Source organism: Grammomys surdaster, unplaced genomic scaffold, assembly GCF_004785775.1.
Source record: "Grammomys surdaster isolate TR1022 unplaced genomic scaffold, NIH_TR_1.0 797, whole genome shotgun sequence".
NCBI lineage: Eukaryota > Metazoa > Chordata > Mammalia > Rodentia > Muridae > Grammomys > Grammomys surdaster.
In genome coordinates, this window is record NW_021605216.1 from 872,477 (window position 1) to 897,688 (window position 25,212).

Below are 25,212 nucleotides of genomic sequence, written 5' to 3' on the forward strand. Positions count from 1 at the left end.
AGTCATGACCTTAAAAAACAAGGACTATACAAGACTGACCTTCCTGGAAGACTTCCAGCCTTGACAGTGGGGTCCCTTCTGCTGTAACACTTTCCTAGCTGATTGCTCTGTAGGCCTAGCACCTTCAAATAAACCATCAGTTTCCTGAGCAGAGCAGACCCTTTCTGCTGTTGTAGATCATTCTTCACATTAAAGACTGGGTTCTCTGTGCTGTATATAGGTTTGAGAATTTTCTTTTTTTTTGGTCAGATGAATGAATGAATAAATGAATGGGAAAAAATAAATTCAGTATCACCTACATGTACTTAGGATGGCTATTTGGAAAACTTAGCTGTCTGTAATGGAAGAGAAGAGGAATGGAATGCAAGCAGAGACAATGTGCAAGGACACTCAGATCAGTGAAATGAACATAAGTTTTATGGAGGGTTTGTTGTGGTCCAGGCTTCTGATAAAACCATTGACCCACTTTACTCTGTGGTCACACTCCTACATGGTTGTTAGGTTTTACTGCTTGTGTTCTACAATCCATCCATACTCTGTCCATGGTTCCCACTCAGTTCTGTATGGCTCCAGCGCATGCGCTTGGCTACTGTGTTCTACTACCTTTCAAAGAATGCTGTGTAACCTTTCCAGTGGCCAACGAACTATCTACTCCCCCTGAAGCTTTTGCATAGAACAGACTGTTGCGGATCCTCAGTACCAGCAGAGCAAGCACAGGTGAGACCTCAATGTATCATATCATAAAACAACTGTTATTAATAGCTTAGCAATGATTTAATATGCTACAGAACATTTTACCCAGGAGACATGGAAGCTTCTCAAAAGTTGATTACACCATAGATCACAAAGCAAGCTTTAACACACACACACACACACACAGACACACACACATGCACACACACATGCATGCACAGAGAGAGAGGGAGAGACACGAAGGCACACACACAAAACCACAAACACACATACATACACACATATGCAGGCACACACACTAACACACAATAATTCGAAATATCCTGTCCAATCATTGTAGAATGAAGTAAGAGAATATCCAGAAACTACACAAAATACTTAGAAACTGAACAGCACACTTGAATAAACAATAAATCACTGAAGAAATCATGAAGGAAATTAAAAATTCTTGAGAAACAGATGAAAGCAGCAACATAACCTCCTAGGTCCTCAGGGAGCCAGCAAAGCAGTCCTTGGAGGAGGTTTTATGACTAGAAGTGCTCACAGTCAGAAATCATAGAGCCCTCAAATAAAAACCAAAACCAACAATGCATCTTATGGCTCTAGAAAAACAAGAAGGCGACCCAAACCCAGAAGGAGGCAAGAAACGACGATTAGGCAGATGGTGATGGGCATGGGGCATGAAAGAATAATAAACAGAATAAAACAAATGAAGATTCGGTTCTTCATCAGAAAGGTTAATAAGATCACAATTAACTCCCAAGCCATGATAAAAAAAATCCTAGAGTAATTAGGGACAGACAGAACATTCCTCAAAACAATAAAGCCAACCTTATACTAAATGGAAAAACAAATTGAAAACATTCCCTCTAAAACACGGGATGAGGCAACAGTAGCCACTCCTAGTCAACATAGTAAAGTCGGAGCTAAAGAGATAAGGAAGACAAAGATGTAAAAGACACTGAAACAGGAAGGAAGGAGTACAATCATCTCTTTTCACAGATGTCATGATTCTACACTTGAGGCCTTATCAGAAAATTCTTAGATTTAACAAACGCTTTCAGTAAGGTTTCATGATACAAAACCAACACACAAAAATCAGTAGTCTTCACATATACCAAGTAAAGAACTTTCTGAGAAAGAAATTAGAAAAATGATCTCATTTTTAATAGCCCCCTCACGTAGAACTAGAAAAAGAATCCAAAAATTAATATGAAAGCACAAAAGACAGTATAAAGCCAAAGCATTACTAAATAGGAAGAACACTGCTGAAGGCGTCCCAATATCTGAGCTCAAATTTTTCTACAGAGCTATAGTGAAAAGACAGCATCATGGTGCTTGCATAAAAACAGGTATGCAGACCAGTGCAATAGAACAGAGGATAAGCCCATACAGATACGGCCACTTAAGTTTTGACAATAGATCAAAAAACCTATCCTGTAAAAAAGATAGCCCACTTAACAAACAGTGCTGGCAAGACCAGATCTTCACACATAGGAGGGTGAACTTAGACCCTCATTCTTCACCCTGCACAAAAATCACCCTGCACAGTTCAGAGATCTTAAATTAAAGCCTGGAGTTTTGAAACTTGTAGAGGAAAATGTGGACAATGTACCCCAAGCTGTAGAGATAGGCAGAGGCTTTGGAGGCAGACTCCAAAAGCACAGGAATAGCCCTGAGAATCAACAAAGAACATGGCACAGAATCAATGTTTCTGCACCAAAAGACAAACTATCGACCATGTGAACAGACAGCCTACAGAACAGGATAAAACTCTTGGCCAGCTATACATTGAACAGGGTGTTGAAACTTAGAATTTAAAAGAACTTAAAAAAATTAATCTCCCAAATCCTGCTAACCAATAAATGGGCCAATGGACAGACTTCAAAAGAAGTGTACATGGTGAATAATTTTTTAAAAAATTCAACACCCCCAGTCATCGGGAGAATGAAAATTCAAACCGTTTTGAGATTCTAGTTTGCCCAAGTCAGAATCTTTATTCTTATTCACTGATTTATCCGAATCCTTATTCACTGCTGATAGGAAGGCAAATGGGTACAGCTATTATGGAAATTGATGTTGAGGCTCCACCACTAAAGCTGGAGTCATAGGGAGTTGGGAGCTGCTCATAGAACTTTCATGTGGTTCAGCTGTGCCTCTACTGGGTGTACATCACATTGTATCACAGCACTCACTGAGCCAGTAGAGGTGGCAAGAATATGGAAGTCTCCCTTTGGTTTTTAGCTCTACCAAACAACATCGATAAATTGACTTAAAAAAAAGGTGAATAACATATGCAGAGGCCTCTTATGTGTCTCCTCTGAAAGGCTGTATACATCTGATACAAGCCCCTTGATGATTTTACAAATCACATTTTTGTGGCCAGCCATATAGCTACAGTTATTTTTACCCAAGGGAACCAACCTCATTTCCCTTGGAGCAAGAGGCTCATTGTATATAAAATTATGATCTGTGATCTTAGGATGGGGCCATTCATAAAAGGTTACTAGAGAATCTGGCCCCATATTTTCTCCAAAGGCTCACCTTGTGGTGGTGCCCCATCTTTCTGCCTCTTCCTGGTCAAGGCTTTGCTCAAATACTGGAGTTTTCTGCCTTCAGGCTTATGGGTGGATGCTGTATGGCTCTGAGCTGATTTGGGGTGTTCAGTTGGAAAGGAAACAAACCCACTCATGTGAGCATCTTATTCCATGTCTTGACACCTCCACCTCATTGCAAAGGACAAAAGCTGAGTTTGGTAGATCTGAGAGAAGGCAGTTTGGATCAGAAAGGGATTCCACTCAAGAACCTTTTGTAGGAAGCACACACTGTTCTTTTTAGTCCTAAGACTACCTTGCAAATGTTCAGACCAAGTCCTCATTTGTAAGATCAAGAGCATGAGGGAGCAGAGGAATGAGCTAGTGATGGCTGCCGATTTGTGGTCACTTCACTGTGTGAAGCACTTTGTATTTATCCTGTGGCACAGGTTAGTTTAAACTGTCAGTTTGCCAAAACACATAACCACCTGAGGAGAGAATTTCAACTGAGGCTAGGCTGGCCTATGTGCACACTTGTTGGGGAGTATTTTGATTGTACACTGATCCACTGTGGATGTGTGCAGTGCTTGTTTCAGGGATTGGGCCCCGAACTGTGCCAGAGGTGTTGGAGAAAGCAGGCTGAGCATTGGAGGTAAGCAAGAATGAACTTGCCCCTCTCTGTTTTTGACTCTGGATGTCAGGTGACTAGTCGCTTGAGTTTCTGTCCCAACTTCCTCAGTGATAGACTGTGACCTGAAAGTGTAAGCCAAATAAACCCTTACTCCCTAAGGGGCTTTTGTTTTCTTCTCTCACAGCAACAGAAAACAAGCTATTACACTTACTTAACTACTTAGACACAGAATAAATTCTAGCCACCTCCTTCATATTTAGGGGAACTGAGGCTTAGTGAGGTGAGGTAACTTGCCCTACAAACTCTTGCTGCTGCCTAGCAGACCTGGAGGCTATCATCAATCTTAACTCCAGTCCTAACTACCACTTCCGACAAGATGGAAGATCTATAATGTGGAAGAGTTTGAACACAGGGCAGACGTTTCCTAACACACACTTAATTTCCAAATTCACAAGCCCCAAGTGGCAGAGACGAGTATACATCAAAACCTTTCCCCTCTTGGTCTGGCTCTGTGCTGTATCAGCTACCGTCTCAGAAAAATCAAAAAAGGCCCCGGGGTGTTTGAGATAAAGTTGTTGAGAAGCTTGCTGTTTTTGATGGATGCTAGGAGGATGCAAGTATACAATCTGTGTATCAGCAGGAGAAAGCCTGGCTCTGGCAGGCAAAACACAGCCCTGGTGAGTGCTGCTGTTCTCGCTTAGGTAAGGGCCATCATTTCTTGTGTTGCTCATCTCCTTCCTTTCTGCCTCACATTCTCACCTTCCTCCTCTCTCTCTCTAAAGTGTTGCTTTGCCATTTATGAGCTGCTCAGCCGGGAGTGGTAACGGTGGAGTTCTAACAACAGTCAGAGCAAGTCTGTTTGTCTTTGTGATTCCACTCTTGTCCTGTGTGATAATTAATCAGGAAAGCAGGGCTGCCTCTTCCTATGGTGTTGGGGCCAGAGACACTACTGTCTTGTGTTCCCAGTGTTTCCTTGAACGCTTTAAAGATGATGCCTTAAGAAGGACAAAGGTCCTGATGCACGGCAGGTGGCTACCTTCATTAGCACAGCAGTGGGGCTGTGAAAAACAAGGCAGGCTTTACAATCAGAGTTTGTACCTAAGCACATTGCACAACCTTTTGAGAACCTAGGTAAATTATCATCTCCCTGAATCTTAGGTAGAGACTGGGAAATGAAGTAAGCTAAATCCAAGGCTAGCGGAAGACACTTGAGCACACAGGGCACCACATACAGAGGAGCTGTGAGGGCCTTGTGGTACCAGCAGTCTAAAGGGATCTGCTCCATGGAGTGGGAAAAAAAAAACCAAAGCATATGGAATTTTAGGAGGCATGCATTTTTAGGGGGTGGAGTTCAGTTTAAGTCATCACAGGCCAGCAGGGAGGCATCACTGTGTGCTGGTTATACTTCTGCCATTTGGATGTAAGTATATAGCCAGACATTAGCCTAGAGGATGGCCTCATCTCAGGGAGGCCACACGCACTCCACAGATGAACAGTGGAAAATGGAGACAAGAGTGTTCTCTATGGAATTCAGGCTAGAAGTAGGGATGTGTTTTTCAATTTCCATATTAGTTGCATAAGTCTAAGTGTGTGTCTCTGTGTGTGTGTTTGTGTTGGAAACTATATATTAAATAATCCTGATATTTTATTTGTTGGTTCTTCCTTCCTTCCTTCCTTCCTTCCTTTCTTTCTTTCTTTCTTTCTTTCTTTCTTTCTTTCTTTCTTTCATTCTTTCCTTCCTTCCTTCCTTCCTTCCTTCCTTCCTTCCTTCCTTCCTTCTTTTTTTTTGAGACAGGGTATCTTGTAGCCCAGGGTGGTTTTGAACTGATTATATAGACAAAGCTGGCTGTGAATGGCTAATCCTCCTGTCTCCACTACCTGAGAGCTGAGATTACAGTAGTGTGCCAGGACACCTGGCTGCGATCTTAACTGTCCTGTCACCTTTTCTTTCCATGTCTATCTCTGAGGAGACATTCTTGTTTAACACTGGAGGAGACATTCTAGAAATGAGGCTGCTTGATTGGGAATCCAGCTTAGGGGATCTTGGGCCAATTCTGTCACCTCCCTGTGCCTCAGTTTCCTAAACCGTTTGATGAAGACAGTGACAACATTACGTTAATAGCCCCACTGTGTAAGTAAGATGACACAAGCAATACTTCTTGTAAGTGTTTGATGAATGTTGAGATCATTGTCAATAAGCAAGCCCTCACCACACTCTAGGCCTGGACATACAGCCTGGATACTGCCCCGGTATCCTAAGATGCTTTCTCTGTGCTCTTTGTGGTCCACCCTAGGTGTACTGACCTGAGAAAGCTTCTCTCCTTTGGAAAAATCTCCATCTCTATTTAAATGCGCTCAAAGTTGCATGTGTATATGGGTGTATTCCCACAGCCATAAACACTCCCACATAAACACACTCCCACAAACACTCCCACACACATATAAACATTCACCCACACACATAAACATTCATACATATAAACACTCCCACACACTCCCACACACAAATACCCCTTCACACGCAAACACTCCTCCTCCACATATAAGCATCCATCCAAACATATAAGCACACAGACAAATACTCAAACACATATAAACACTCCCTCACACATATAAACACCCACACATGCATAAACACTCATGCACATAAACACACACATAAAAATTGACTCACACACACATGAATACTCACACACATACATACACATACATAAGCATACACTCATATATACATACATAAACACACATATAGACATACACATAAAAACACACACACATCATACTCACACACATAAACATACATACACTTAACATATTCTTCCTTCCTTTGTTCCTTCCTTTTGTCCCTCTTCCCAGCCTTTCTCCCGTTCCCTCACTCTCCCTTCTTATCCACCGGCTTTGGCTTCCCTTCCTTTCTTTCTCCTTCTCCAGCTCTTCAGAGGATGGATGATGCAGACTAGACAGCCTCTCTGCCAAGAGCGCTTTGTCTCTGATCAGACATGACCTGGGTCACTGAGTTCATGGGGTTACCATGACAACATGTATCCCTGGCTACCCATCAGGAGGCAAAGACCAATTGAAAGGGACTGTCATTTCCCTGGGATATATTGTATTTATCCTTAGCAGCAGGGCCCTGCACCAGCACCAAGCAACAGGAAGAGAGGCTGATACTTGTGAGTGTGGGAGGGAGGGAGAAATGAAATATTAGTGTTTCAGTTTTTCAGCATGTTCCCTGTGGGGGAGGACCACAGATTGTTCTTGGAGACATTTTATTTCAAATGTAGCCAGTGTGTGCAGTGGAGAGAGAGAGATGGGCTTGGCTCACGTGGATTTCTGACATGATGGGTTTTACAGAGAAGGAACAAACAAATTATTTAGATCTAAAGTGACTTTTGGTGGGTCTAAGGGGGAGATGGATAGAAAATCTTAAGGAATGTCTTCTGTGACAGGTCCTTTGTGGAATTTTGTCAGTTTGTTGAAGAAACTTCATGTAATTTTATTCCAGTTTTTTTTTGCTGTGTGTGTGTGCAAGACATGTGCATGTATATATGTGTGTGTGAGTGAGCATGTGCATGCGTCACAGGATGTGTGTATGTGTGTGTATGTGTGTGTGTGTGAGCATGTGCCACAGGATGTGTGTATGTGTGTATGTGTGTGAGTATGTGCATGTGCCACAGGATGTGTGTGTATGTGTGTGTGTGTGTGAGCATATTTATGTGACAGGTTGTATGTTTATGTGTGTATATGTGTGTGAGCATGTGCCACAGGATGTGTGTGTGTATGTGTGTGTGTGGGGGGGGGGCCAGGGAGTGAGCATGTGTGTGTGTCACAGGATGTGTGTATGTGTGGAGTGAGCATGTGTGTGTACCACAGGATGTGTGTATATCTGTGTGTGTGTATGTCTGTGTGTGTGTGTATGTGTGTATGGGTGAGCATGTGCATGTGTCACAGGGTGTGTGTATATGTGTGTGTATGTGTGCGTGAGTGGGCACACATGTAGATGAAAGACAATTTGACAAAGTTGGGTCCCTCCTTTCACCTTTACATAGGTTCTGGGAATTGAACTCAGATCTCCAGGACTATGGAGAAAGGCTCTGAGCCACCCTCAGTCACCTAACTGGCCCAATTCTACTTTCTAGATATGAAAGCAGAGACTTATAAAGCTTTCATGACCTGGCAAGGCCAGACACTGGCAAAGTCACAGACTTACAACCTGAATTGAGTTATGTGCCTCCAAACCTGGTGACTACTGTCTAGGTTCCCCAACAGCCTTGCTGCTATATGCTACCCCTCCCCCTGCTTGGCCCCTACTGCTGGCCTGTCCTTTTCCCTAAACTTTCCTAGCCCTCATTTGCAGAGCAGAATCCCCGGAGAGTCGTCCAGTCTCTGTGTTCCTCTATCCTACACCATGGACCTGAGGAACCAGATTATTGGAGTCTGGAAGAGACATTCTTTTTTCCTTAAAACCAGCTCTCTTGGGAATTTCAATAGACACTGAAGTCGGGCCTGAGTCTTCAGAGAAATAGATTGGATGCCACACAGATCACTTGTTTTTTAGTTTCCCAATTATTTCCAGGGTCTGTGTGACTGTCTGGGAGAAGAGAACTCCACATAGTCTTCTGTACCTCTCAGTTTAGCACCAGACAAAAAATCAGTGTTGGAGGAAGGCCCCCAGAGCTCCCCCCAAGGTCCCCACGTGTGTGCATCTCATACATCCTTGATGTGTGGCCATCACATCCCTTCTTTCTTTATCTAGATGCTAATCTAGACAGTTCTTGGAAGTAGTGTGCAAGGAGAAAAACATAGCCCATGGGAGCTCCGGTGAGATGGAATTGTTGTTGAGTAATCCAGAGATTCTTTTATGATTGAAAAAACCCAAACAAACAAACAAACAAACAAAAACAAAACCTCAAAAAACAAACCAGACAGGCTGGAGCCTGAAGTAGGCACCCCCTGTAGCCAAGCAGGACTCCTAGTGGAGGGATAAGGATACCAACCCACCCACAAAATCTTCGACCCAACATTTGTCCTGCCTACAGGAAGTACAAGGGCAAAGATGGAACATAGACCTAGGGAATGGCCAACCAATGACTGGCCCAACTTGACATTCATCCCATAGGCAAGAACTAATCCCTGACACTATTAATAATATGCTGTTAGGCTTGTAGACAGGAGCCTAGCATAAATGTCCTCTGAGAAGCTCCACCCAGCAGCTGACTGAAAGATATGTAAAGAGACACAGACAAACATTAGATGGAGCTTGAGGAGTCCTGTGGAAGAGTTGGGGGAAGGATTGAGGGATCCAGAGGGCATAGGGCGTCCATAAGAAGACCTACAGAGTCAACTAACCTGGACCCTTGCAGGGTTTCAGAGATTGAACCATCAACCAAAGAGCATACATGGGCTGGACCAAAGCACCCTGCAATATGTAGCAGCTATGCAGCTTGATCTTCTTGTGGGTCTCCCAACAACTAGGGCAGGGGCTGTCCCTGACTCTTATGCCTGCCTGTGGATCATGTTCTCCTAACTGGGCTGCCTTGTCTGGCCTCAGTGGGAGTGGATGTGTCTAGTCCCACAGTGAATTGATGTACCAGGGTGGGTTGGTACCCGGGACTCCTCCTCCTTCTCAGAGGAAAAGGCGAGAGAGTGGGGCTGTGTGAGGAAGTACTGGGGTGAAGCGGGACTGGGATCATGATGTAAAGTGAATAAATAAAATAATGGGAGAAATCAACTAAAAGAAGAAGAGGAAGGGGAGGAGGAAGGCAGGCATGATACAATCAATTTGAGGAGATGCCTGGCAGTTTGCATCATCCTATCTGGTGGGCTAAGAGGCTGGCACCCCTTGAAGCTATGCCTTACATGACCTTTTAGGCATTTCAGAGCAAAACTGAGCTGATTCTGTTTATGAAGCAAAGTTCTTGGCAGCATCATTTGGTACCTTGGCCAACAGAACCAAATCTCAATAAAACCAACTTCTCAAACTACTCAGCTTTAAAGCAAAGACTATAGCAAACATGGTGCCAGTCACTTCTACCCAGTCTCTGACCCATCATAAATTGTGACCAGTTCACTGCCTCCTTCCAAGATGTCCAGGACAGCTTTGAAAGTGACTTATCTGCCTGCGACCCTCCTTTCCTGCCTACTTACACTACAAACCACCTCCAAATAACATTTAGAATCAAGGTTCCTTCTTGTCTTTGGGTTACTCTTTTGACATCAGCTGACATCCAACCCAAATTGCAGAGGCAGCTGCCACCCTTCACTATAGACAGTAACTCATGGCTCCTACTTTCTGACATTTCTTCCAGTTGGCAGGACCCTAGCTATTCCAGACAAGTTCTATGTTTGCTAACTTCTGCACCTGCCCACTCTGGTCTTCTATTCTTTTCTCTTATAGTTCTTCAGGGCTTCTTTCCAATGCCATTGGAAAATCCTGTCTCTTAGTCATGGCCACTTCTCCCTTTGATTGCCATTAATCATCTTATGTCCCCAGCAAAACAGTAAGTGTGTGTTTCTGCTCAGGATCTCTTCTGGACACTACACCACTTAGGAACTAGGGTTGCTTTTCTCACCATGACTCCTGTAGTCCTATGAACAATGTTGTGTGTTGGCTGGGTATCAGAAGAGGAGCTGTGAAGTGAAGTAGCCCAGGGCGTAGATATCAGACCTTTCTGAGTACTTGTTATACATGAGGGTTCAGGGAAATAGCTGCCTTGTGTTCCTGTCCCCTTGGCCCAAACATCTGGCATGGACAAGATATGACAGAAGACAGAGTTGTTACAATTACAGAGACCACAAAAGCCCCCACATAACCACAGTCAGTTAAAGATCAGACTTTAACCAATGTCTTGATTAGGGTATAACTTAGCAAATCCATTAAACTCCTGGCCTATGGTTTGTGAAGGAGAACCATTAGCTATGAATTCAACAGAGTATAGGCTAATCTATAATCTAGTATAGACTCTTGCTTGGATTTGTAAATAAAGGCCATGAACCTTGATTTAGGAGATTTGAACATTTTGTCTCTAACTAAAGGGATTATGCAACTCAGGGAAGAGACTGCAGTATATCTGGGCACTTACATTTAGTTGGCACCAGAAGGTCCATAGATTATAATTAGTGGATTTACTAATTGGCTTTCCCCTAGTGACTGGCATTGGCCTGTCCATCTTTAGCCACAACCCAAGGGCTTCAGAAACATAAATCAGCCCCTCACCCAAGCCCAAACATGCAGAGACAGCCAACAAACAGCATCTGTTTCAAAGGAATGCCACCTGTCCAAATGGAAAGCCAAGTGTCGAGCTGCCTCGCTTCATCAGAGCATTTGTTTCCAGGCCAGGGAGGCAAACATTATTCTGTCACCAATAGTCTCTTAACACACAGTGGGAACCATGACCTGGTTCCTGCTAAGCAGAGCTGATAGGTGTTTGAACAACATGTGGGTCTCAGGTTCTTCCTTCCTTCCTTCCTTCCTTCTTTCCTTCCTTCCTTCCTTCCTTCCTTCCTCCCTCCCTCCCTCCCTCCCTCCCTCCCTCCCTCCCTCCCTCCTTCCTTCCTTCCTTCCTTCCTTCCTTCCTTCCTTCCTTCCTTCCTTCCCTCTGGTATCTGTGTCTTTCTGTCTCTCTCTGTGTGTTATATGTACATGCTGGTATGGGCATTTACACATGAACGTGCACATGTGGAGGTCATAGGTCAACATTGGATGCCTTTCCATATTGCCCTCTCTCTTGTTTCTTGAGATAGTATATTTCACTAACCTGGAGATTGCTGAGTTGGATAGACAGATTGAGTGGTAGTGAGTTTCAAGAATCCTCCTGTCTCTGTTTCTCTAGCCTTGGAATTATTGGCCCATGCTATGTATATGTGGGTTTTGAGAATTAAACATGGCTCTCTAAGTTTGTGTGACAAGCACTTTACTGACTTAGCTACATTCATATTTCCTGGACACTAGTTTTCTGATCTCAGGAGGCAGAAATTCACAGTCTATCTTGGAGCAATGTGTAGCAGGCTGGAAGGGAAGTTCCCTAGTGTGCGGAGGTACCATATTTTGCAGAACACATGGAGGTGGCACTAGGCCTGTTTTGCAGAACACCTGCCTGGATGGGCTGTTATCGTTCTGCCTTTGAAGGAATGGTGAGAAACTCGTACCCATGTCCTGAACATACAGAGTCACATTTACATCAGGAACTTTAAGCACTTTCCAGTCTTGTGAGTGACTTAACAGTTTTCAAAAAAAAAAGTGTGACAGTTCAGAGGGCAAGGCCTTCCCTCTCACTTACCCTGGTTTCTGCTTGTCTACAGAGTGGTTTCCTAGGATCGAGTCACAGACGTAAAGAAGCTGGAGCAGGCAAACACACATCTCTCGGGTTTGAATCATCTTGGTGAAACAGTCCCTCCAATCTTGGGTGTGTGAGGCCGAGATATAGTGAAAACTAGCTGTAGTGTGTATGCATATACTCTTAGCTGCTAAAAATGATCCTTTTCCTTCTTTGCTTATGTATGTGGTATGTGTGCGTGTGTGTATGTGAGTTTGGTGGGGCGACAGAACCATTTGCAGGTCTGTGTGTCTGTGTGTGCACAGGTCTGGAGCTGATGTCAGGCATCGTCCTCAATTGCTCCCACTTTATTTTCTAAAGTAAGGTCTCTAGCTGAACCCAAGACTAATCACTTTTAGCTAGTATAGATAGTTTGTCCAGAAAAATCCCCTACCTCTCCCTGAGTGTTGGAGTTATAGGTAGGTGCTGCACTAGCTTGGCTTTTATGTGGGTTTCTGGGATCTAACCTTCATTCTACAGGCTTATACTCATGCACTTAATTTGGCGATCCAGGCCCCAACATTGACCCCTTCTATCACAGATGCGAAGCAGAATCCCATAAACAGCATGCAGATTTCCCAAGCAGAAATGCCGGACCCTCTCCTGGCAGCTTTACTCTTGTGTTGTTTGGTCAGGAGCCACATGATCCATGACTACTATCAAGCACTTTCAAGAGAAAGGAGCATGGGAGAGGTCTGGGTAGGTGCTCTCCTGCAGTGGGAATTCCTGATGTCCAGGTGGGTCATTGGGCTTCTGTAACTGAAGATGAATGGATTTATTACTAGTTTTATTTTTGTGGTTGAGTGTGCACCCACGTGAATCTATGCTATGTGTGATCTGTAAGCTTCTGGCCTCAGAGAGTCCTGTAACTGGATCCTTTGGGTTTCTCTCTCCCTTTCGCTTGTTCTCATTCTCAAACCACAACAGCCCCATTTCTTTACTGCAGATTCAGATTCCTGGTGTTGACCCCGGAAAGAGTCTTTGAGTGTTGAAAATGCACCACATCTATTCAAAGCAAAGGGGCCTGATACCTTTAAGCCAGAGCCTGTCATCACGTTCTGCTGTCAGACTGCCCAGTGGCTTTTCTAGACTCCAAAAGCTTTGTTTTTTTTTTTCTTGAGTTGATAGTTATCATTTGGCCTCAGTCTAGCTCCTGTTTTTGACAGAGGCATCAATCATCCACCCTGGAGCTGCTTTTGAATAAGTCACAGCCCTGAACTCTGAGTCAAACAGCCTGGCCTCAAACCTTGTGCGCACCTGCTGTCTGTTTTCTCGAAGCTGGACCTTTGTAACATGGGGCTAATGACAGTGCATAGGGATGAAATGAGATCACATTCATGCTACAGTCAGGGATTGTTGCTATAGTAGAAAGGCACTGTAGTGTAGAGTACTCAAATTATACGTCCCTGTCACCAAAACTTCTGATGCTTTTCAGGCCGTCTTCTTATTCCAAATCCTGTGTCAGGGGAGGGGCTGTTTCAGCCCTCTGTTGATGGACAGACTACAGCACCTCTTTGTGCCTTGTTAGCTGATGATGGCCTTGACCATAAAGCCATGAGACAACCACTGTTTTTTCTTCAACCCATGACATCTGATTCTTTACTTTGCACCTTTCTAGGCTGATGATCTGTAAGTTCTGGGAACAAAAGGCATTTCCTCAACAAACACTACTGTCTGGATCTCATTTAAAGTCTGCCTAAATTTACACAGAGTCTTGTGAGTTTTTCAGGGTGATGGAGGCTGGTTGCTGACTACCAGGCCACGAGTGTTCCCTTCACTAAGGTTGGAGACAGTAATGTCTAAATCCTGGCTGCCATCTTTATTGTTTGAACTTCTGGAGAATTACTTAAAATTCTTGAAAGCCCTTTATTGGCATTTAAATAAAGACTAAAATCTTTTACAAAATCTTGTTCAGCCTCATGTCCCAAGCTAAGCCATCTCCTCCCCTGTCTCTTCCTTCTGTTATGATTTCTTGTATTAGTGTCTTTGAGTAGGTTGTTCTTCATCTGTACTTCTCTTTAACACTTTAAAATCTCTTTGTCCCTGTCTCTACCTGTGCGCTTGATCTTTAATAAGTCTCCTTCTCCCCCCTCTCTCTAAAGAATGTCTCTGATTGATGTCTTGCTTGTATTACTGACTCCAGAGTACACGGGATGTTGTGTATCTGCAACTCTGTTCTGCTTAGGGTAGTCCCAGAATCATTAGCTTCTGTTTTTCACTTTGGTCTTGTTTTTTTTCCCCTCTATTTTGGCCCTGGAGAATTCCTAACATGAATTTAAAAGGATGGCTCTTACATCCTATCATACCCACATGTCTTACAGTGACAATTTGGTTCTATCTTGTTACTGGAAATAGATGTCCTCGAGGGCCCCTTTTGTAGACTATCTTAGTACCTTTCATGATTATTATTGAAACATTAAGCAATTATAAGCTGTTGAATGGCTGCCTCCTCTTGCAATCCTGTAGTTACATGGGAAGGGTGCCTTGTTCAGAACAGTGGTGCCAGCTGCTATGCCAGTGCCTGGGATAATGATGGAACAAGGTGTCATTTCCACTAATGAATGAATCAAGGCAGAATGACCGTGGCTATCATGTGAAGCAGTCCCTCTCCATCCTTTTACAGCCTTTATTAACCCTTCTTGCTCTTCCTAAGACAATATCCTTTATGTAGTTTTTCTATCCATTGCTTGCCTTTTTTTTTTCTTTTAGACAAGGTCTCTTTGCATAGCCTTGGGTGGCCTGGAACACGATATGTAGAACAGGTTGGCCTTGAACTCACAGAGATCCTCCTGCCTATGTCTCATGAATGTGGGGATTAAATGCTCAACTTCAGTTTATCCCATTTTGACTCATAGTCTTCTTGACCTCAGGAGATGTGGGGTGTCAATTCTCTCTGTACAGGTGAGAAAACCTAGGGGCTGGGTGATCAAATGTCTTCCCTTCTTCAGGCTAGTAGCAAATTTTGGAATTCACTCTGTTTTAGCCCATCTGATTTAAGTATGCAGGACTTGCCCTTAGCTATTTAGAAAGCATAGCAAAGCTTCCCTACCTAAATATAATATTGACGTTGCCTCTTTGCTGATCAACTCACTTTTGCTAAAAAAGCCTGTGTCAAGGCAGGCACACAGGCTGTGTTAACTTGGATCTCTTTACTAGGAGGTACTTTGATTTGAGCATTTCTCAAGGCTCGGACAGCAGCACTTTTCATTTGGACAATGTGTTTCTACTTTTGAGAGACACATTATACACCATTTCCTGTCAGAGTCCAGAAAGCTGGAGAACCTTGTTCATGGCTGAGTTGGATGCAAGGTCTCTAACAAGGGATGGAGTGTCACAGATCACAGGACAGAAGCACAGGCTTCATCAACACCCGACTTAAGGAGGGAGTTGGAAAGCAGGGCATGGGGAGGGACACACAGTGGGTAACATCAAAGCAAGCTGAAGCCCCCAGGTCAGTTTCCAACCTCAGGGTTGAAGGTCACAGGTGGCTGGAATCTTCCAGGCCCACAGGCATTTCAGAAGATCTCTTCCTGGAGGCTCGCATTATGCATGGGGGCCTGTGGTAAATGCAGCAGCTTCGTTCCTGAGAGATAGTGGGCAGAGGGAGCACGAAAGAAGCAGATCTGGGTACTTACCTCAGGGCAGACCCCTTGGGTGTCGCAATGCCATAGCCTTTGGAATCCAAGTTACCTCCCACTTTCATGGTGTCACAGGGCTTGCGTTGCTCAATGTATTCATTCATGGTGGACTCCAGGAGGTAGGCATATTTGCCTTTAGATTTTCTCACTCTGATCATGCCCTCCTCTGTGGTCCGAACAAACACGGACGGTTCTGCAGATTTCATGTACGTCCACATCTTCTCAAACACAGCGATTTTAGACCTCTGGCAGGGGAGAAGAACGAAACCAGGGTTAAGCAATGGCGGTGCTTGAATTGGGGTCGGAGCACACATCAGTGAAGAGCTGAGTAGAGCTTGATCACACATTCATGAGCCAGATCAGCTTAGGAAGAAACAAATTATGAGTGATTGCAAAATAAGAGCCTCTAATTAGTACCAGTAGGTTCCAAGGTACAAATATCTTGTAAATACAGAATGAGCAGAGTATCTCAGAATCATTTAATTACTTCTGAGCAATTATACTCCTAAATGGGAGAAAGATAAGCAACCGGGTCCCTGTCTTATCTTTAAAAGACATTGGAGATCTGTCTATAGTTCAATAGGGATGCATGCATACTGCCCCAAAGCGAGGGCTGAATATCAGAAGGATTTGACTTCACTGAATACTGTAAAAAAAACAACAACAACAAATCCCCTTTTTGACCATGTGCTGCTAAGTTCTAGTAATCCCCTATTATGAGACCTGCCCTCCAAACATTACTGTCTGATAGAGCATATAGCATGTGTGATGGGTGGAATGAGAATTGTCTTTCAAAGACCCTGGGATGTGAATACTTGGTCTCCGGTTGGTGGAACTGTTTGAGAAGGTTTAGGAGGTATGGCCTTGATGGAGGAAGTGTGTCACTGGGTATGGGCTCTGAGAGCTTAAAGCCTCCTAATTCTTCCAGTTCACTCTCTCTGCTTTGTGTGTTTCTGTGCTTTGAGGATGTGAGCTCTCAGCTTCCTGCTCTGGCTACCATGCCTGCTTGCTGCTATACTTCCCCATGTTGATGAATTCTCATCCCTCTATAATTGTAAATCCAGACAAACCCTTCCTCCTATAAGTTGCCTTGGTCATGGTGTTTTATCACAGCAACAGAAAAGTTATGAAAACAACATGAGTCCTGACATCTCCTTTCGTTTTAAGCCTCCAAACTGGGGGAGCTAGCTCAGTTGGTGAAGTGTTGCTTGGTTTGTAAGCATAGGTCTGAGTTCACATCCCTTGATGATACCCACATTAAAAAAAATTTCCTAGTGTAGCAGGGCATGTCTGGAGTTCCAATGCTTGGAAGGCAAAGACAAGAGGGTTTCTGAGGCTTGCTAGTCAGTCAGTCTTGCTAGATTGAAGCGTCGAGCTCCAGGTTTGGTGAGAGACCCTGTCTCAAAAAGTAAGATGGGGAAATGATTGAGGAAGATACCTGATTTTGAACTTGTCTCTATGTGCATATGTATGTACTTTTTTGTGTACTTACATTTATGTACGTACACACACACACACACACACACACACACACACACACACACAGGTTCCAAATTTGGTGAACCCATCTTCCTCTCTGGCCTTTTTTTCTTTTTTCCTTGGGGTTTTGACTGGATTCTCAATCCATTTGATACAGTATGGCTGCATCTTCCTCTTCCCGAAGACCAGAGCAAATCTTATGTCAGCTCTAGGACAGTAGTCCTCAATCTCCACTGAACACTTACGCTCTAAACCTGTAAAAAATATAGACACCCCCCTGGCAGTAAGCCTAGAGCTTTTTTGATCTACCAGGGTCCCAAGGGTCCTGATCTATGAGGCCCAGCATTTGTCGGTGAGATTGATTTCCCTGTAGGTCACAATTTCAGGTATAGCCTGGCTAGTCTGTGGAAATTGATAGCCATCGCTTCTTGGGAACTGGGCTCAAGCTGTAGAAGCTACTGAGGCAAGAAGGCATCCTCTCTGTGGCTCCTTCTCAGACTCTAACTGAGGCTCTTATCAGGGTGCATGGTCCAGGATCTCAGACCAGCCCTCAGATTTCACAATCTCACAAGTTTGTTTGTTTGTTTGTTTTTTAAAGGGGAGTCTTTTCCCCAGGAGCATTTTAGGGGTACTGGAATCTGGCATGGGCTGTTCCTTTTCTCTTTGTTTATTTTGAGGAAGAGGGTGTAGGTGTTCGTCTGTCTCTATCTTATAGAACCCAGAGGCCAACATCTAAGCCTTTCTCTATTGCTCTCTACCTTAGCTTTTGAGACAGACTCTCCTTGAATCTGAACTCACCACCTGGTTACACTGGCTGCCTAGAAGGCTCCAGGGATCTTCCCACCTTGACCTCCCAGACACTGGGGATAAAAAACACATTTATTTTTTACGTGGTGCTGGGATCTGATCTCATCTTCATGCTTGTGCAGTGAGTACCTAACCCACTGATCTCTATCTCCAGTCCCACAGCTTTGGAAATGCACCAGTGCTAGCTGCATTGAAAGGTTATAAAGAAAAAGACAGTTACCAAAAGAGTCATACAACCTGCATGTCTGTTATAAGCAGATCACATCTATTTAATATAGGATCATTGTTATACATGCAACATTGTTTTGGGGCTGTATAAAGTATTAGGTTTATTGTCTTGATGTCAGGAATATCAGCTGTGAATGGCATCTTAATACACAACTGTCGTGTTGGTTAACTGATCTATAAGATATTTAGGTCCCAGAAAAATCCTAAGTTTTGAGTCAAAAATTCTGAGAATAGTTGCTTAGAATTTCAAGGAGGTGTTCAGCATGAATTTAATTTGTTCATTAAACAAACTATTTCATTTGTTCACAGAAAGATTTGGAGAAGACATTGGACCTACTCTTAGTTTTAGGTCCAAGTCTTGGTTTGTTCTCTGGAACACATCTCTTTGGGCCTCTGCTTCCTCCTTTTATTTCATGGTAATTTTAAAACACCTTGGTGGCTTGAAATGTCTGCTTCTGACATGAATCAAGATCCTCGATGTGTGAGAGAGAAGAGAGGAGAGGAAAGGGAGGGGCAATACCCACCCCAGATCCTAGATCACAGCATGTCCAGGGGCCTCAATACTCTCTTACAGGAAACAGGGAAATGTATCTATTCAGTCAGGATAAGATGATCTTCCAGGCACAAAACCAACAATACACACAGCAGGACCATTGTAAAATGCAATTTGACCTGACAGGATGGCACAGTAGGGAACAGGCTGTGGACAGGCAGAGCAGAGTAACCCTGGGGCAGCAGTATGCAGACAACCACATCTTCTCAGTCATATCCCCAAAGTTCAGGCAGCGCTCACAGGTGCTCAGGGACCAACCATCAGGACAATCTAACCTCCAGGAGCTCAAGTGGAGTATGAATGGCAGAGAAACCTGGGAACATGCCAGGGTATCTGTTCTTGACTCTGTCCTACACAGCTCCCACCACCATTCACACATTTTAATTAAACTGTCCATGGAGAACCCCATGACTCTGGATGGTGTTGTCATGAAGATTGGGAGCTGCATTCTTCTGAGATGGGGTGAGGAATTTCATGCTTTGCTTTCCCCTTTTCCTGTCTAGTGGGAGGAGGGTGATGTCTCCCTACCCACTAAGTCTTGGTCAGTCACAGATATGCCAGGGCTCATGGGACGTCTTCTAGCAGTCCCCTTTTGTAGGTAAAGAAACTAGGGCCTGTGATGTAGCAATGAGAACTCTGGGGTGGTGTCATGCGTGGAGGAAACCCCGGAACTCCCAGTGGCACATCTATGTTTTTTCCTCTCTGTCAACCAGCTTCCTCCCTCATTATATTTTGCCAGCTACAGGAGCTTGGGCAAGTGACATAACCTTTGTGAGACTCACTGTTTCTCTTTGAACAGTGGTGTTAACAGTTCCCATGGACAGCGTTGCCATGGAGACAACACACAATCATAGGTAAATGCTAGTCCAGTGCACGGCAGGAAGAGTGTGCTTAGGTGGTGGGATTACGGTGAATATTTGTGTCTTTCTGTTTTCAAAGTTACTTTAGTGCTGGGATGCTCAGTGCATGGCTTGCTGGGCATCTTATTGACAACAATCAGAGTCTTTGACAAAGGACCCTATCTGCCCTTGACAGAAAGGCCTATCACGTCCACTGGTCGTCATGTGTTCTCCCTGGTTTAACTCTTCTCTTCTCCGATACTTTCCTTCAATAGATCATCTTATTCATCAGGGAAAGAATGCTGGCTGTGAGACAACTAGAGGAGGAGTCGGACACAAAGCAGCCCCTTTTGTAAGCAGTTAAGGTTATAGGCTCAAGGAAATCAAATTGTCTATATGGACTGGCAGTGAGCTCAGAGAGCACAGAGGCTGCACAATGAGTGAGTGCAGGGTTTTAAATCCAAAAGCTCTGACTTAAGCCGGCTCATCACCAGCCTGTGTTCTTTTTGCCATCAAGTTCTTCCTCCTTGGTACTTGGCCGAGCTCCACCCCTATGTTCCCTGGATCCTGGGCATGGTCACTGGATCCGCCAACAGATCAGAATTCCCTAGGTATATTCAAATTATTGGACCACGTTGATCCCAACTGGATGACTAATTTGCACATAGCCTTCTTCCTAGGGTAGGAAAGCCTCCAACCTGGAGTGCTGCTTAGCAACTCATGTAGGGAACCATTGCTCTGCCTCCCAATAAACCTCACTTGCTTTCTCTTCTCAAACCGTTCTATCTGTCATTCATTGTGGTCATGAGGCAATGAACTCAGAAATACTGGCTAGGGATGACTCTGGTGGCCGATGTGAATGACAATTCCTGGAAAGAAGCAGTCTGCAAAAGGCTGATAGACTGATCAGACCTACTGCGATGTAGAGACGTCGGAACACTGCAGGTCCAAAGCCTAACTACAACTGATCTCAGTCCAGCTTTAGCCTATTAAATAGCCATTCTTTGTCCCTCATTTGTGTTAGACCTAACCTCCTGTCACTAAGACACACAGCTGGATCTAACAACAGCTACTTTCCCTTTAGAATGTATTAACAGACCTCTAATTTTCCATAAACTAAGGACTAAGATTGTCATCACATAACACGCAGGGCCTATAGTTGCAATTTCTCTGCTTTGCAGTAACTGTCTCCTTAATGTTTCAACCAATGCATTTGAAAAGTGCCCTGACTTAAGAATTTCTTAGTTCTGTTACTACAAAAAATGTCTACATTAGAACATAGGGTTTGGGGTGACCAGAGTCTGTGTTCCCAGGTCATGGTGACTCATACTTAGCTCCAGAATTAACTAACTCATTTCTTTTGAGGTAAGAGTTGTGTTTTGTGTTGATGCCATCAAGTTTCTGAACTTAATGCATGGAGCCCACCAAGAGTTAAGGAAGGCTCCTTAGCTCTCCAAGAAGCTGTAACAGGAGGGAAAGCTACAAGCCCCAGAAGTGAGCCTCATCCACACACTTCCTAAGTCATTCTTTACTAAATGACAGACCCTGGAGAGAGGGTATGGGATTGTGTTTCCTGTCCTTTGCAACACAGACTAGTATATGGTAGGGGCATGAATAAACCATGATACTTGGAGGTTCTAGAAATATAAAATCCCATTTTCCAGGGGTCTTTAGACAGCTGAGAAATGTTCCAAATATTAGATTTTGTCTAGGGGCTGATCAAGCCATGGCCACCTGAAGCAACCTTTTCCTCACAGCTGCTGTAAGGGAAAAGGCAAGGTCCCACCAGAGCCTTCCCAAGACTGTGGCCCTCTAAAGCCCCCTAGGTATCTGCTCTAGGAGAATAGTAGGCACCCTAATTTTCATTTCTCCAAAAGAGCTTATAGGTGCAGGCTACCAGATTCCAAGACACCAGGAGGCTACAAGTGGTGCATTCCCCAACTTTAAGACAGATACACCTTTCTTAAATGGACCCCTACTCTATACCTCCTTCCTAGGTCTTCTCCAGGTCCTCCCTACCATTTCCTTAGCTCCTTTCCACTGTCCCACTTCCTTGCCCATGTACTACAACCTCTAAGCCATACATTAACAAGATTTCTTCCTCCCTTCTTTGAAACACAAGACACTCTGCCTTGCCACCTGGGAGTCAGAGGCAGCCTGACTATAAGAGTATGGGCCATTCATCTCCTGTTTGGCACAAGACCTCCCCTTTCTAAGTTCTATAAAAAGAGACCAAAATTCTGCCCCAGGGACCCAAACTCGCCTCAGATTCCCCCACCATGCTATCTGTCTATGACATTAATAGTTCTTCTAATACTCTTTTGCCCAAAAGGACAGTACACCTCAGTAGTCATCTTGAGCTCCCAAACCCAAGAGCATTCACTGAGTTTCTGAAATTTGCATGAATATAGGCAGTTATCTTGCTCCCTGTAATCTCACAGTCTGTCTATTTGTCTGTCTGTCTATCTATCTATCTATCTATCTATCTATCTATCTATCTATCCATCCATCCATTCATCTATTTATTTTGTGCTGGTTAGGAAGGAACACAGAGCCTCTGCCTCCCAAACACTTCTGCCATGAAGTCACTCCCACCCAGCCCCCATTCTCTTTAATGAAAAGGGAAGTATAATGGAGTGATTCTCTTCTGAGAAAACCTCGGGATCAGGGATGCCCTCACCCTGAAGAACTCCTTAGTGGAGCCTGCTTCCAATGTCCCATAAGCAATTTCCGTCTGCTTTGCCAGGTCCTCTGCACTCTCGATAGGAGACACCATCCTCTCCACAGTCAGGAAGGCAGCCAGGTTGGCTGTGTATGAGGAGATGATGATCAAAGTGAAGAACCACCAGACACCACCGACGATGCGTCCAGACAGAGACCTGCAGGTCAAAGGGGAAACGGGTCAGAGGGATGGACATCAATTACAGAAGGCTCTGGGGAGTAGCAGGGAGCCAGCAGAGTTCTGTCAGTAGAGCTGTCAAACCCGATTGCACCCCCTACTCTGTAAGGAAGAAGTGAGAATTCAAACATTAGAGAGATGCTATGCTTCCTTCCTTGTCATGATAAGGAGCTGTGCGGTCTCTGCCCCTTGGGTGATAATGTGCACAGGCAATCTTCACACTTGCTTTACCTGGATGGACACATCAAGACATGTCAGCAATGACACAGATGTGTCAGCACTTGTCCACAAGCATCTTAGGCATGTGTAAACACCCTTCAAATGCAGTCATACCTACAATGGAATATTGATACAAATGCAGCCATATAAATGCAACTAGACACACACACACACACACACACACACACACACACACACACACACACACACAATGAATCTGGAAATAATAAATGGCAGCCCCCTCTTTTTTCTCATTATTATCCAGGATGATGCTGTAGAAGGAGAGGGAAGGGAGACTGTATTGCATATTTACAGAGAATGAGAGTAACCATCCTGCAGTCACTGTGGAAAAAGTCACTGCAGGAGATAGGCAGTCCCTCCACCAACCAACACAGAGATGGATTTAAGAAAAAAAAAAGGTCAAGCTGAGTGTGAAGGTACACACCTGTGATCCTAGCATTCTAGTCGTAAAGGTAGGAGGATCAGAAGTTCACTGTCATCTTGGTCACACAGTGAGTTCAAAGCCAGTCTGGACTATAGGATAGCCTTTTCAACAAACAAACAAACAAACAAACAAACAAACAAACAAACACCAAACACCAAGCATACACACACACACACACCCCAAAAAGGAAAGAAAGGGGGCTAATACACGAGATAAAGTTTCCCTGGTATTCCCATGGATGCTTTCATGTGCCCCAAATAATGAAGAGAAAGATGACAAGCAAGAAAGGTACAGTGGCCTCTCTCATTTTCTTGGGCTCCCCAGTGACTCCATGGGGTGGTGTGAACTCTTCTCAGGGTGACTTTGGAACCCTCCAGGCAGGAATGAAGACACTGTCAAGGACACACTTATGTTCTATCAGACAATTGAATCTCATGCTGGGGAAGGGAAAGACGGGGACCCTCCCACCAGAGGAGGAGGAGCTTGTGTCCCAGGACGAGATTTCCTCCCAGTTCTCACAACATGAAATAGACTGGAACTGAGGCTATGATGGATGAGGGCCACATTTTGATCAGGTCTGCTTAACTAGCAGGCCTCTGAACCTTTGTGTGAAACTAAATACCATGTTCCGACCCAGCAGAGGACAGTAGGGAAATTACCTCAGCTCTTTGTTCCTACCCCTCTTTGTTCCTCTTTGTTTGTTTGTCGTATTGAGGATGAAAGGTGGAGCTTGGCTTGTTAAGGCTGCCAGAGTCCAGATTTGACTCTAGCCACTGTGTATGATTCTTAGGGAGTGTGATGGCTAACACTGATTGTCAACTTGACAGGATCCAAGGAGACAGGCATCCAAAAGTGTCTATGAGGGAATTTCTAGACTGGGTTAAGTGGGAAGACCCATCCTGAATGTGGGTAGACTCTCAGACTTAGTAAGTTGGAAAAAGCAAGCTGAGCCCCGCCCTTCATCTCTGCTTCCTGACTATGGATATGATTTGAGCAGCTGCTTCACATTCCCACCCTGCCATTCTTGTGTCTTTCCCTCCATGATGAACTGTACCTTCTGTGTGAGCACAAGCAAACCTTCCTCCCTTAAGCTGCCTTGGCAACAATAGGAAGAGTAAGTAATGAGGGATGACGTAGAAGACCCCAGTCAGGAGAGTGGACTCCAGGCTGGATAAAGCATATGGAGCCCCAAATCTCTTACTGTATGCACAACTTTGCACAAGCCAATCAGTGTCTTTGTAAGCTACATTGTCACAACATGTTAAAGATGTGGCTTATCTGGAGGGCATTCTTGAGAAGCAAAAAAGGAAACAGAACCACAGCAGATAGTCTAGTGCAGCACACAGTGGGATTTTGGGGGCTATGTGGACAGTATGGGGAGCACTGCCCAGGCTAGAGGTCAGGGGTGTTGGAACCTATGTGAGGACCCTTCCAAAAAACCCATCCAGAAGCTGAGCAGTATGAACAGCTATCAGCACCCATCGTTTTTTATTTCAGTAGCTTCAACTCCAAATCATCTCTGACAAAGAGATGGCTCTAGACCTCTCCTTCCTTTAAAAGCATGTCCTGTCATCCCTATGAGGCAGGGGACAGAAGGACCCTTCCAGGGTCCCTTCATTCAGCCAATCTTAAGAGGTCACTGGGCGTGACTGCTTTGTCTTTGATTTCAAATAGCTATTTTTAAAAAGACCTGGGGTAGAGAGCTGTGAGGCCCTGGCTCCAAGAGTCTGACCCTGAATTGCAAAAAACCAATGTCCATCTTGCCTCGATTCTGACCTGAGCTCTCTACAAGGAGATGCCCAGAGCCAGGTGACGGGCTCTGGCCAAACTTGTAGGTTCCACTGATGAAACAGCTGCATCCAAGATGTGAGTCTCCATGAGATAGTCACAGCACATTGCCCAGTGCAAGCCAGTCCTCTGGCAGAGCTATAG

General features: G+C 44.4%; 1 protein-coding gene across 7 annotated transcripts in view; it reads right to left on the minus strand.

Moving 5' to 3' along the window:
- Window positions 1-25,212, minus strand: part of Gria1 (glutamate ionotropic receptor AMPA type subunit 1) — a 315,108-nt gene that overhangs the window by 21,897 nt on the left and 267,999 nt on the right. For all 7 annotated transcript variants that reach the window (XM_028782513.1, XM_028782514.1, XM_028782515.1 and 4 more), the window contains 2 exons: window positions 22,398-22,596; window positions 15,809-16,056 (listed from right to left, as the gene is read on the minus strand). In XM_028782513.1, the coding sequence (XP_028638346.1) occupies window positions 15,809-16,056; window positions 22,398-22,596 (447 nt within the window). The remainder of the gene's footprint in view (window positions 1-15,808; window positions 16,057-22,397; window positions 22,597-25,212) is intronic.